This window comes from Neophocaena asiaeorientalis, unplaced genomic scaffold (genome assembly GCF_003031525.2).
Source record: "Neophocaena asiaeorientalis asiaeorientalis breed wild unplaced genomic scaffold, Neophocaena_asiaeorientalis_V1.1 scaffold476, whole genome shotgun sequence".
Taxonomy (NCBI): Eukaryota; Metazoa; Chordata; class Mammalia; order Artiodactyla; family Phocoenidae; genus Neophocaena; species Neophocaena asiaeorientalis.
The window spans coordinates 553,313-566,079 of NW_020172178.1; the positions used below are offsets into that span (position 1 = coordinate 553,313).

General features: G+C 53.8%; 1 protein-coding gene across 1 annotated transcript in view; it reads right to left on the reverse strand.

The window, feature by feature from the left end:
• Window positions 1-7,894, reverse strand: part of PRIMA1 (proline rich membrane anchor 1) — a 59,800-nt gene extending 51,906 nt beyond the window's left edge. The window contains 4 exon segments of the mRNA XM_024760032.1: window positions 3-67; window positions 7,041-7,164; window positions 7,790-7,851; window positions 7,853-7,894. Coding sequence (XP_024615800.1) covers window positions 3-67; window positions 7,041-7,164; window positions 7,790-7,851; window positions 7,853-7,894 — 293 coding nt within the window.
• Window positions 7,895-12,767: the final 4,873 nt, after the last annotated feature.

A 12,767-nucleotide genomic window follows, 5' to 3' on the forward strand; every position in this document is an offset into this window, starting at 1 on the left:
ACTGGCAGATGTGTTGGCAGCTGTCCGTCACCTTGGAGCAGGACTTCCGGGGCTCCCCGTGTGTCACCTGCAGGAATGGGCACGGGCGCCCGAGAGAAGCCAATGCGGCATCTGGGAGCCCAAACGGGACCACCCCGACGCACGCACCCCTCCCCAGACCTAGGCAGGAGGAAGAGCCAGAAACTGGGCTGACTCGCAGGGAACAGTGTTACGCGGGGCAGGCCTGGCAGGGATGGAGACCTAGGTTGTATTTCCAGCTCTGTGGGACCGGGGCAGTTGGCTTGGGCATTCATGAGAGGCATCTAGAATCTCCCCATCGTGCTAATGAGGAAACTGAGGCCCAGGCAGGAGAAGTGGCCGCCTGAGGTTCTCACACCCAGATGGTGACAGGACACTGATTTTACCTTCTGTGTAACCTGACCTAACCGCTTCTCCCATCTGCCTGGCTACGGTGCAGGACCAAGCCCTCGCCTCCTCTCTGGCCACAGTTCCTGATGGCCTCTCTGTGTCCAATCTGGGCCAAGGTCCCCCCACCTTGGGGGAGGAACCTTACCCGGCCAGGCCTCTGCTCTGGTGGTGCACGCGATGAAGGGGAGCAGAGCAACCTCCCCGGTGTGGTGCACGAGCCACCCGAGCGGCCTTGTGGGAAACACATCTGACCACACTGCCTGCACCCCCCCGCCCCGCCGTGCCCGGATGCTCACCCACAGCTCAGGGGAATCACGGGGCCACAGGGCCCTGCGAGGGAGGGCCCCCCTCCCCTCCTGCTCTGGCCTTCTGCTCTGCTCTCAAAGCCCTCCTGCCGGTGCCTGGCGTCTGGTCATGCTCCCTCCCTTTGAGCACTGAGCCATTACTCAGCTTGGTACCACCTCCTCAGGGAAGCACCTCTGACCGCCCCCCCCCATCACCACCAGGTCAGACCTCCATTTTACAGGTTCTCCTGGCACCGGATTTCACTCTGTGAGGCAGAAATCCACATGGGGGCGTTTGCCTAGCTCAGCCGCCTATCTACCCCTGGACTCTAAGGTCTATGCGGTCAGGGGTCAGGCCTTTTGTTTTTTCTCTCGCCATCGTAACACCTAAGGAAATGCCTGGAATTCACCAGAATCCACACCTCTTGATTCCTGGGCTGGTGTTCTTTCAACACCAGTCCCACTTTCCCCATCTGTAAACTAAAAAGGGGAGCAAAAGTGGGTTGTGTTCACCCAGCGGTTCCCAGCCCTTCTTGCACATCAGAATCTCCAGGCAGCTTTAAAAAATACTCATGCTCGAGCTTTTCCCATGCCAGTTAAAGTCAGAATTTCTACAGGTGGAGCTGCGCACGCGTATTTGTTGAAGCATCCCAGGTTAAACTATGTAGCCAGTGAGAGAATGGCTGGTTTAGACCAACTGCCAACATCCCTCTCTATGGCAGAGTGCCATAGACCTTTGAACCTAGCATTTTCTGCCTGTCCAGAGAACAGCTGATTCAAAGACATGAAGGAAGAGTTGGTGGTCACCCCCTACTTCAGTGATGCCCACAGTTCATCTCTCTGGCTGTCATCTCCGGTGCGTAGAAACCCAGAGCCCCAATTTCCCTGCAACAAGCCACGGAAGGCCTGCCTTTGGGGGCCAGTGCAGACCCTTTGCTGCACGTGTTCCAGGCCCGCAGAGAGAGCCAGCGGGGCTCGGCTGCTCGCTTGCCACTTGGCAGATGTGAACAGGATGGGTAATGGCTACCGGAATGGCAGCAGGCAGTGGATTGATTTACAGCCCTGACTTGACATTGACGAGGCCACGAAGCTCCTGCTCACCACCTTTTAGTGTTCTTAAAGGACCACTGACTGCATTTCAAACTCTGGAAGGCAATCTTACCTCCCGCCGGGAAGAGCATATCCTCAGACCGTGAGCCTTTTCTGTTGTTTTACGGAGATGATTAACTCCTTAGACGTCATGGCAAATCCACTGGCTTCTCCCCCAGCGTAGTTGCCGGCCCTCCCATCACCATCTGGGTTCTGACCTTCTAAGACCATGGCGGTTGCTCAAAATCTCCCTTCTCCCAACGGCTGGCCTCTGAGCTCTACCAAGTGTGCAGACTTCAAGCAATGCCATTGCCAAAGCCATTACTTTCCCACTCTCCGAGGCGCAATTTATGCAAGAGCGTTCAAGGGGAGCACGTTTCTTTAACCTGGCCCAACACAATGGCCTATTTTCGTGCGAGGCTGTAAGGGCACATCTGTGTAAGAGTGCATTACAATGTGATGAAATTACAGGCAGGGAAACCAGGGCCAAGTTTCAAGGCTGACGTGGGGGAAGTGCAGGCACACACGGCGTGTTAAACATCTGTGGTCTCTCGTGTAACGGTCCCACTGAAATGCGAGCGGGCATAACTGCTTACCCAAAGGTCATCACAAAATTAGCGAGCCTGAGCGGGCTGTCCTCCCCGAGGCGGGGACCCCTGGGGCTCCTCACTGGTTTGGTCTAGTGCAAGCCTGTGGCCGCTGAGCCTCCCTAGACTGACAGCTGGTTACACAGGTCCTTTATCCACTTGCCAACTTCTATGCCTCCTTCAAACCCAGCTCTTACATGGCTTTCCCAGGCAAGCTATCCTGAACCCCACGCCCCCCAAAATGAGACCCAGCTGCCCAGTGCTGCCTCTTCACCTCGTAAACCCTCCCCTTTGGGGCCCTTTTCCCACTGTTAATGTCCTCCCACACTAAGTGGTGAGCATCTTGGAGCAGAAAGGTAGGTGGGTCTGTGCTTTATCAATCCTGACTAAGTGTGACTTCTGAGCCCTACTGCGTCAGTCGTGGGAAACAGGCTCTCCTTTCGCCATGAGGATAATCAAGAGAGGTAGCTCTTATCATCCACACTTACTGGCTGGGACGACAGGCTTGGCAAAAGCTAAGTGATTTACCAAAGTTGCGCAGGGCCCGGCGTTCCATTGGTGCTCAGTAAAAGTGTGTGCCGGGGATTGTCTGCCCAGCAGTGGAGAAACATGGGATCTACCCCATCCCCCAGCTCTGGGTCCACTTTGGGATTCTGTGGGTCGGCAGTGTTGTGTTTAGACCAGCAGAGAGGAAACCTCGGTACCACGAGCTTGTCTCAATGCCTGGCTTGGTTGGTTTACATCCTGGGGGGTCTTACAAGGAGAAGAAACTTGCCCCTGAAGTCACTTGCTCTTAGCTAGACTTAACCAAGAAGGAGCAGAGGCCCAGAGAGGTCAACGACCCGCCTAAAGCCGGTATCGTGACTTCCTGTGACCACTTTTTATTCCGGTTTTGCCATCTCCTGCCGTCCTGTCCCTGCTCTGCAGCGTCCTCCTGGGGCCAGAGTCCTGAGGCACAGAGAGGTCCTGCAGTCACCTGGATTTGGTCCCTGGCACCGTGGTCACCTGGATTTGGCCCCTGGCACCGTGGTCACCTGGATTTGGTCCCTGGCACCGTGGTCTGGGGGACACGGTGCTGTGGCAGCCAGTTCTCACTTCTGGCCAAGCAGTGTAGCTCTCTGGCCCAGTCCTCCTAAATAGTCCTTGAATCCATCCACCTCTCCTCACTCCCAGTACTACAGCCCTAAACCAGGACACCATCACATCCCCACTGGGTAGCCCTGCCTCTCTCCTAGCATTGCCAGATAAAATACAGGACACCCTGTAAAGTTTTAGAGAAACAACAACATTGTTTAAGTATAAATATGTCCCAAATATTGTATGGGGTATACTTAATGCTCAAGAACGATCCGTTGTTCATATGAAAATTGAACTGGACCGCCTGTATTTTTATTTGCTAAATCTGGCAACCCTACTCTCACCAGCCCCTGTGCCCCTTGCCTCACCCCCTCCCTGAATCCGAACTTTGTGCTGGAGCTGGACTGAGATTTCTAAAATGCCGATCTGAGGTTGTGTCGTCTCTTTCTTAAAACTTTCCACGGCCCCCAGAGCCCTCAGGATCAAGTCCAAACTGTAAGACACGATGTTAGTGGCTTCCAACAGAGGCCTCACCTGTGTTCTTCCAATGCCCTGCCCTCTCCTCCCACCTCGGGGCTGTTCCCTCCACCACCTGGACACTTCACTCACGCTTGCATCCTGACTCCTGATTTCTCCTTGTTCGTGTCTCAGCTGAAGCACTGCATCCGCGAGGTTTCTCTGAATCTTCCACAAGCTCCTGTTTCTAAGCTACTTGCTCCTGTTGAGCACTCCTGCCTATTATGACTTGTCTAACAATCTCTCCAGTGCTAGACTGTCAATGCCACGAAGGCAGGGACCCCTAGATCCCTTGCACTTAATACGGGGGCCCTGGCAAACAGTAGGTGCCCAATAATTGCAGCTGACTAAATAAGTGAAGCTGTAATGACTGACCACAGGGGCAGGGGGTCGGCATCGCTTGGGTCTGGGATGGCTCCTCATTGCCATGCAGAGACCCACAGGCCCGGATCAGAGCCTGTCTCCATGACAATTGCTTTAGGGGGGCGCCCACAAGGATGATGGCTTCTGGCATCTTTTATCGAGACAGTAACTCGATACTGTTACAGCGCCACAGTAACTTGATGAGACACACTCCTGTCACACCTAATAAATTCGCCAGCCTGTCATCCTCTTCACTTGCAAAAAAAAAAAAAAAAGGACTCATGTGGAAGTGAACTTAGAAGAACCCTAAATCACAAAAGCTCAAAATCTCAATTCCAGACACACGAAGGAAAAATGGGAAGAGCCTCAAGAGTGCCCCCACCAACCTTGTGGCCATTTAATGTCATCGGACTGTAATGATTAAGTCTCTTATCATCCAGGCAGCAGCCAGAGGCTCCGGGCTGATCTCAAGGTTGGAACCTGGTGCTTTGAGGGACCACAGACCTCTTGCTTCACCAATTATTGTGCTGGTCTCACCCTTCCAGATGTTTACGACTTAGAGGGGTTCTTCTGGCAAAAAGCTCATGAAAGCACAGATAGATTTCTTTATGTTCAAGAAACTCCTATGACGTGACAAATGACACTCTCTCCACTTAAAGGGAAACATGGCTTTGTGCACTTCGATTTTTCCTCTTCTCCCCTCTCTTCTGGTTTCAGCTCTTTTGCTCAAAAACCAAATCCATTCCTTCCAAAGCCCCTTTTCCCTTGACTTCTCAGTCCTTATCATCTGTAGATTAATCTTTCCAGCGCCTCCAGCCAAGATTTTACCCATTCTACTTGCCTGGAGGATTTCTTTTCTAATTGATTTTCACAAAACTTGATTTGCATTGAGTCAACGGCATCTGAAATACACACACACAAACTCACACACACATTTGCTTGTGTGAGTACTGCCTGGCTGAAGGACACTGCTAAAAAACGAAGCTACTTTACAAAATCCTTTCTTTTGGTGGTGGGAGTGGGTAGGGAGGTGGTGGATCTGCTGTTTCTATCCTGCTAGTTCCTGCAGAAAATTCCAGTCCTTGGAGATTAACAACATCATGTTGCTCTCTGTACTAGCTGAAAAAGTCTCCCAGAAGAGGGAAAACTGTAAACAACCGAATACAAAAAGGACGTGAGCTTAACACCTGAGGTTCAGCTAAAAGTTGAACGAGAGAAACTGGTCCCAAACCACCCAAGTGTTTCGAAGTGACAAAATTCTGAATCCCAAGGAGGCACAGCTGAGTTTAATAACTGCCGCTTCACACATTAAACAAAGCTGTCAAATTCCGAAAGGAAAACAATCGTGAGTGACACAGAAGCAAGCCAGGGAAGAGAGCACAAGATGGGCCCGGCGCTGCAGCAGGGGGGTATGCCCCTCCTCCACTCGAGCGCTCCCCCGAGCTGGCTGGTTCCAGCATTAGAGCCCCTGGTTCTCTCCAGGGGTCACCAGGGCTGCCATACAAGCAGGACTGACCACCCTGGTTCCCAGCAATGCCCCGTCACTTGGGACAGCTCATGAGCCTTGGCAGCCTGGCAAGCAGCGTTGCTCAATCCCATCTTCTCTGGACTGTCACCTCCTACTCAGGGCAACTACCTGAATAGTCCCCAAGCCCCAAAATGCCAACAGAAGGACACGAAGCTGCAAACACCCCAGAGTGGGTATTTCAATGACTGAAATGGTAAAAATGCTGATCAAAACGATTCAAAATTCTCGATCAGACTACATAGCAATCAACAGAGTGCCTGGCTAGCCAGTTAGAGGAGTGACGTTACTATTACCAACAGCAATAATAGCAGCACCAGCTACCACTTAGTGTTTATTATGGTTCAGGAGCTGCGCTAAGTAATCTTTATCTCATCAAGTACTTATACTAGCACAGGGAGGAAGAAGAAACCAGAGCCCAGAGAGGTTAAGTGCACTGTCTAAAGTCCCCCAGCCGGTAAGGGGCAGAGCTGGGGCCCAAAATTCAGAGCTGACACCAAAGTCCACCTCTTCGCCATTCCACTGTACTGCTGACTGTGTGCATTCTGGGAGGGACTAGGGACCATCCCATCTTACCATCTCTCTGACCCTAACACAGGTCACTCGAGTTGGTGGCTACCTGGTCTCTGCCCTGGGGACTGGGGGGCCCGGGGTGAAGATTCCATCCTCAGGCAGTCCTTATAGATCGACAGCTCCTTCTTACATTCCCCCACCAGTGGCCACCTCGCAAAACCTGTCCACATCCTCAACTCTACTACCTACAAGAAACAACCCCTTCTGTGTTGAAGTCCAGTTTAAGAAGGCTGATATGAAGCTTACCAGTGGCTCTGATGGGAAATAAAGAAGGTATATTCTTGGTATCATTTTTCTTTTTAACTTTGTAAAAGCTCTAAGGTTTCTTTGTCTGCATTTCTGCAATAGAATATTATCATCAAGAAGGCATTCCCTCAGCCTTTTCTGTTCCAAGGCGCTGTCCTGAAGGCCTCAGCTGGCCAGGACCGAAGCCTCCTTCAGGAGTTTCTTATCTTTTCAGAGCGAGAGTATGCATCCTTTCTTTTCCTAAACTCTTCCCAGGACCAATCAGAGGGGCGACTTCAGGAAGCCAGGGTCGTGGGAGTGAAGTGACAACCACCCCCTACCCGGTCCTGACCAGGAGGTCCTCAGGCGCGCGCAGCCCGCGCCACCGCTCACCTGCACGAAGCCCCAGAGCGGGTGGAGCGCGCAGTGCAGCAGCAGTGAGGGCCAGCAGTAGCCACGGCGCAGCACCAGGTCCCGGAGGAGCATCTCGGCCCGCGGCACCCGCTCCCGGGGCGAACTGTCAGGGGAGCAAAGCTCGGGTCAGGCGGGCGCCGCTGGCACCACCGTGGTTGCGCACCCACACACACGTAGCAGTCCAGGTTGGGCGGGCACGCCCCGCACCCTGGGGCACCCTCGTAAACCAAGTCTGGCCTTTCGTTCCAGCTTGCATCCTCGCTGACCCTTCATGCACACTCACAGGGGCCGGCATCCAAGAACTTACAGTCCGTCGTGGTGCACGCCCCCGGAATCCTGCGCGCAAACCCTGGCCCCATGCACACCTCCACAAACAGCCAAGCACGCTTACCGAGGCCCGTGCACCTCCCCAGAAACAGCCATGCTCAACTCTCTCCCACTGTGAGCACACTTCAAACCCGGCGGGCACCATTCACCCTGCGTGCACACCCACAGAAACGGCCGTGCACACCCACCGACTCCTGCCCGCACGCTCGCTGACCCTGCATGTACACGCTGCGTGCACCCTCTCTGCCCCGCCGGCCCTCACTGCGCACACTGCAACACATGCACCTCAGTGCGCGCCCCGTTTGCCCTCGCGCTCTGCCGAGCCCCGGCCTCCGGCCTCAGGGCACGAGCTCCCCCCGCGTCTCCATCTCCGCCCGCACCCCTCCGGGGCCTTACGCCACCTTGCCTGGCGGCGGCCCCAGCCGATCCTCGGCGCGAGGAAGGGAGACGCCCGCTCCCCCCCCCCCGCGGCAGAATCTGTTCCCGAGCGGCCGGACGGCCCCCATTTAAAGCCAGCCGCCTCCCCAGTCCCCCGCCCTCTAGGCGGGGCCTCGGTCCTCACCCTGGCGACTGTGCGGGCGCCTGGGGGCTTCACATGCCTGGGAGGAGCGCCGGGCACTGGAGCAAAAGTTTGCGCGAGGTTTGGGCCTCCGGGGCGGCTGAGCCGGGGGCCCCGGCAGGGCTGGAAGGAAAACAGACGTGAGCCGAGCCAGAGCTCGCCCGCCTCCCGCCCGGGGCTGCGCTCCCGCCCGCGCTCCCCGCCGCCGCAGCTGCCGCCAGCGCCGCTGCAGTGATTCCTCGTCTCCATCTAGTGAGGCTATTGTGTATTGGGCGCTTAATAATTTATTTATCCACCCGCGAGGCAGACTCCAGCTCCCGAGGGTCTTGCTCCTTGCCTGCCGTCCCCCCCCCGCCAAGTTTCTCCGAGGGGGCGGGAAGGGAGTAAGGACTGGAGACCCCTTTTTGCGCTCGATCCCTGAGGAATCCCTCCCCTCCTCCACCCCATTCGGACGGTGCCGAAGGCGCCCCGGTTGCCCGGGCTCGAGGTGCAGGCCGCCACTCTCGGGGCCAAGTGCTGCGTTCTCCCTTCTGTAGTCCCGGGCGGGGGGACCGTTCCAGCCATACGGCTGCACCTTGGAAGGAGTTGCCGACGGCCCCGGGGAGGACCTCTCCACCACTGCTTTTCGTCAGCCATCTCAAACTCCTGTTTGAGGCGAGATTATCAACAAGTCGGTGGCGAAGTAGCGCGTTACGTTTCTTTCAAACAAGCTGCCCCGGGCCCCGCCAGGCCGCACCACAGGTATGCATGGCCTCCGCTGATCGGGTGAGAGCACCTGACGAGCGCTTTGATTTATAGAGGGGCTCTCCAGAGCGTCCCCGCCCCCAACGCATGGACAATCTTATTTTTAGGTTGGGTGAAGGAACCAGGGGGTCAGGACAGAGAGCGGAGAGTCAGACACCATAGCTCATTCATCGAAGGAGCATTTACTTAGTTCCTTTCCCCAATCTCTCTGGGCACCCTTAAGTCACCCCCTGTAAACACACACTCTATAAACTGCTCTGCAAACCGGCTTTCAGACCAATTTCCTAGCGACCTCTTTCATACTGAGTGCTGACCCGAGGCTCTTCTCTATGCAGACTCCGTAGAGCCGCATCTGAACCAAGGAGATGTTTGGACACAGTCGTGAGAGGCCCTGTCCCTTCCCTCCAAGAGCTTGGGGTCTGATCCGGGAGACAGATAACAAAACCAGCCATTCCACTGTCCATTGGCATTCTGCTGTCAGCTGCGTGTGACAAAAGCACTGTAAGGGGAGGAGAGAGCAGTGAAAACTGGAGGGAGGGTCAGGAAAGGCTTCCAAGATTGGGTGACCAGCCGGGAGTGGGGCAGTATTTCAGGCATTGGGAACCCCCTGGGCAAAGATGTGGAGATGCTTGTTCATTTGTTCATTCATTCCATACACAGTGTCTGGAACACCTACTAAGGGCCAGACAGAGCATTCGATGATGGGTATACAACAGTGGACAAATCAGATCTTCTTATTGCCTTTAAGGGGCCCATCATAGCGGGAGGAGGGACGGGAAGAAAATATAGGTGTCGGGGCAGGAGGGGCTTCCTGGATGACTTGCTTTCACCAGTGGTTTGAAGCAGGAGAATGAGGCACAAAACGAGCCCTATTGGCCAGCTGAGGTCCAAATAACACGGTATTTTAATGCCTTTCCACTGAAGCTAGCCAGGGTATTTTGTTCAGTCCACGACTTCAGTCTTTAGATATGACAGCAGCCCCTGAGGTTTATATGGAACACTTTGCTACTTAAAAATGTTCTTAAATCACATTCTAACTCAGTTCTTACAATTCTGTTGGGTAAGTGTAATCGCCCCATTTGACAAGTTCAGAGATGTGACTTTCCCAGGATCACACAGCTGCTCACCTGGGATTCAGAAGTACTGGCCCCAACCAGAGGTCCAACACTTCAGGAGAACCTAGGCAGGCTGTGCCTCTTGGAAAGCCTACATCATCCATTCTGATCTTCAGTATTCCTGTACTGGACCCAGTCTACGTACCTCCTGAGTGTCAGCTGGCTCCACATTCTCCCAGCCCTCCTAACGCCATGGAATATCACACCTCTGTTAGGGTGAAGACCAAGCAACCCATGGTACCTGGGATCTGCCTACCAGGGCCAGGTAACTCTCCTCGAGAAATGCAGGGGCGGGCTTCCCTGGTGGCGCAGTGGTTGGGGGTCCGCCTGCCGATGCAGGGGACGCGGGTTCGTGCCCCGGTCCGGGAAGATCCCACATGCCACGGAGCGGCTGGGCCCATGAGCCATGGCCGCTGAGCCTGCGCGTCCGGAGCCTGTGCTCCGCAACGGGAGAGGCCACGACAGTGACAGGCCCGCGTACCACACACACACAAAAAGAAATGCAGGGGCGTTAAACCTTGCAGCAAATTTTGACGAACAAAAGACAAGAGATGGGAGGGAGCCAGCATATGGATGGTAGTAGTTCCATTTGGCCTGTCAGGAGATGTCCAGGGGGTGTGATTGAGTGACTGGCAATGTTTTCTTCCAAAGATGCAGCCACCTGGATAACCCACAGCCTTGTATTTACTGTCGTCCTTCCTTCCTTTACTTCCGCTTTCTTTTCTTTTTCTTGTCCTAGAATTGCAGCCCTCAATAAAGTGTTGGCAAGCAAGCATTGCTTCATGCTTTGTCTCCTAAGGAACCAGGGACAATGGGTACCACAGGTGGTCCAGAAAGCAAGTCTTCAGGGTCAGATGTTGGAGCTGGATTTCCCATCTATCTGGAAGCCATAGGGGCCCCATTACTGACGGGAAGCAGGTCATAATCACGCATATATTTGACATTACTATTTGTAAAGCTTCACTTCTGGCTAAGTGAGATGAGAGGTGGGTAAAAAGCAAGGCTATGGGAGGTCAAGTGGCCACTGCGTTTGATCAATGATATAAAGACTGTGAGGTTAGATGGCTTCTTCTGACAGCACTGGAGATTTTGCAAAAAGAAAGCGATAGGGAAGCTATTTGCCAACTTGAGGCATACTTTGTGAAAGCTTTAAGGACACTCTCATCTCTCGACATCCACAAGGCACCTGAAATATAGGCTCAGGATCTGATTGTAAGGGTGGCAGAGCTGGAAAGACACTACACGTGCAGCCACACAGCTGTTCACATCAGGGCTCTGATAGGGAAAGAGTTGGACCTTGTGATCTAGAATAGGAATATTTGGGCGGACAAGCCTGAAAATCTTGGGTCTGCAGGGGGAAGTGGCTCAGCTAATTGTTCATGGAAATAACAATACTGAAAACTCAGGGGCATGGAGGTCAGGTAAATAGTCAATGGATGAACTCATAGGAGTGGACACAAAGGGTACTGATGGTCCTGCCTCATATTCATACTCACCGGGGAGCATCCATTGCCAAGGAGGCTCTCAGCAATCAGTTGGACAGGATGACCCATCCTGTGGAAGTCAGCCAGCCTCTCTCTCTGGCCATCTTAGTGCTTCCCTGAACGATGGCTTGGTCTGCTGAAGGCTGAGCCGTGGCATCAGCTTGGAGACAACAACCTGTGGGGATGGGCCATTGTTCTCCTGGTTGCAGTGTGAGTTGATAGATGTGTCTCCAACGGCAAGAACACACAAAATCTGGGAACAAAGGAGTGAAGTAGGATTGGCCCCTCTGAGCCCACGTATCAGAGAGATACCTGCAGACTCTGTGTTTTTTGTTCCTGCAAATGTAGACACTAAGGGGTTAGCGGTCCTGGCTCCTAGAAGCTGATGCCTCCACCAGTGAACACAGTAAGGGATGCTCAAAACTGAAAGCTGTAAGTTCTACGTGGGCACCTTGGGCTTCTCTTGCCAGTGGACCAGCAGTCAGAGAGAGGAGGCGGTCATCCTTGATTACCATGGGGATCTAGGCTTGCTGTTACGCAGTGGGCACGGGGAAGAGTATATCTGGCTATGGACTGAATTTTGTACCCTCCCCCACCCCGCAAATGCGTATGTTGAAGCCATAATTCCCCAATGTGACTGTATTTGGAGAAATGGTCTTCAGGAGGAAATGAAGGTTAAATGAGCTCATAAGGGTAGGGCCCTAATCCAATAAAATTGGTGTCCTTACAAGAAGAGGAAGACAGATGAGAGCTCTCTTTCCTTCTCTCTGCATGTGCTCAGAGGAAAAGCTCTGCAAGCCAGGAAGAGAGTTCTCACCAGAAACCGACTCTATGGACCTTTATCTGGGACTCCCAGGCTCCAGAACTGTGAGAAAATGAATTTCTGCTCTTTTTTTTTTTTTTCCTTTTTTTGCAGTACGCGGGCCTGTCACTGTTGCGGCCTCTCCTGTTGCAGAACACAGGCTCCGGACGCGCAGGCTCAGCGGCCATGGCTCACGGGCCCAGCCGCTCCGCGGCATGTGGGATCTTCCTGGACCGGGGCACGAACCCGTGTCCCCTGCATCGGCAGGCGGACTCTCAACCACTGCTCCACCAGGGAAGCCCAATTTCTGCTCTTTAAGCCACCCCTCCTGTGGTATGTTGTTATGGCAGCTCGAGCTGATACTCTGGGATTCTCTGGAGCTTCTCTGCTCAGAGATAGCGTGAACGGGCAGTTAAGACGTCCAAAGACCTGCCAGGTAAGAACCCCAGACCAGCTGAAAAGCTGGCCCTAGAAATCTAGAATGGGAGGTGTAGGGGGGAGATAATGAATATCAGTTATGGCCCTAGGACCAGCTGCAGCAGTGGGACCATAGCTTGGCTTACTCATGCTTTTCTGTCTAAGTTACGGTTGGACTTGCACCTTCACTCTCAAATTGATGGCATTTTCTTCTCAAGTTACTTGCAAATAGCATAGAAGGATGTGAACAGTTCTGAG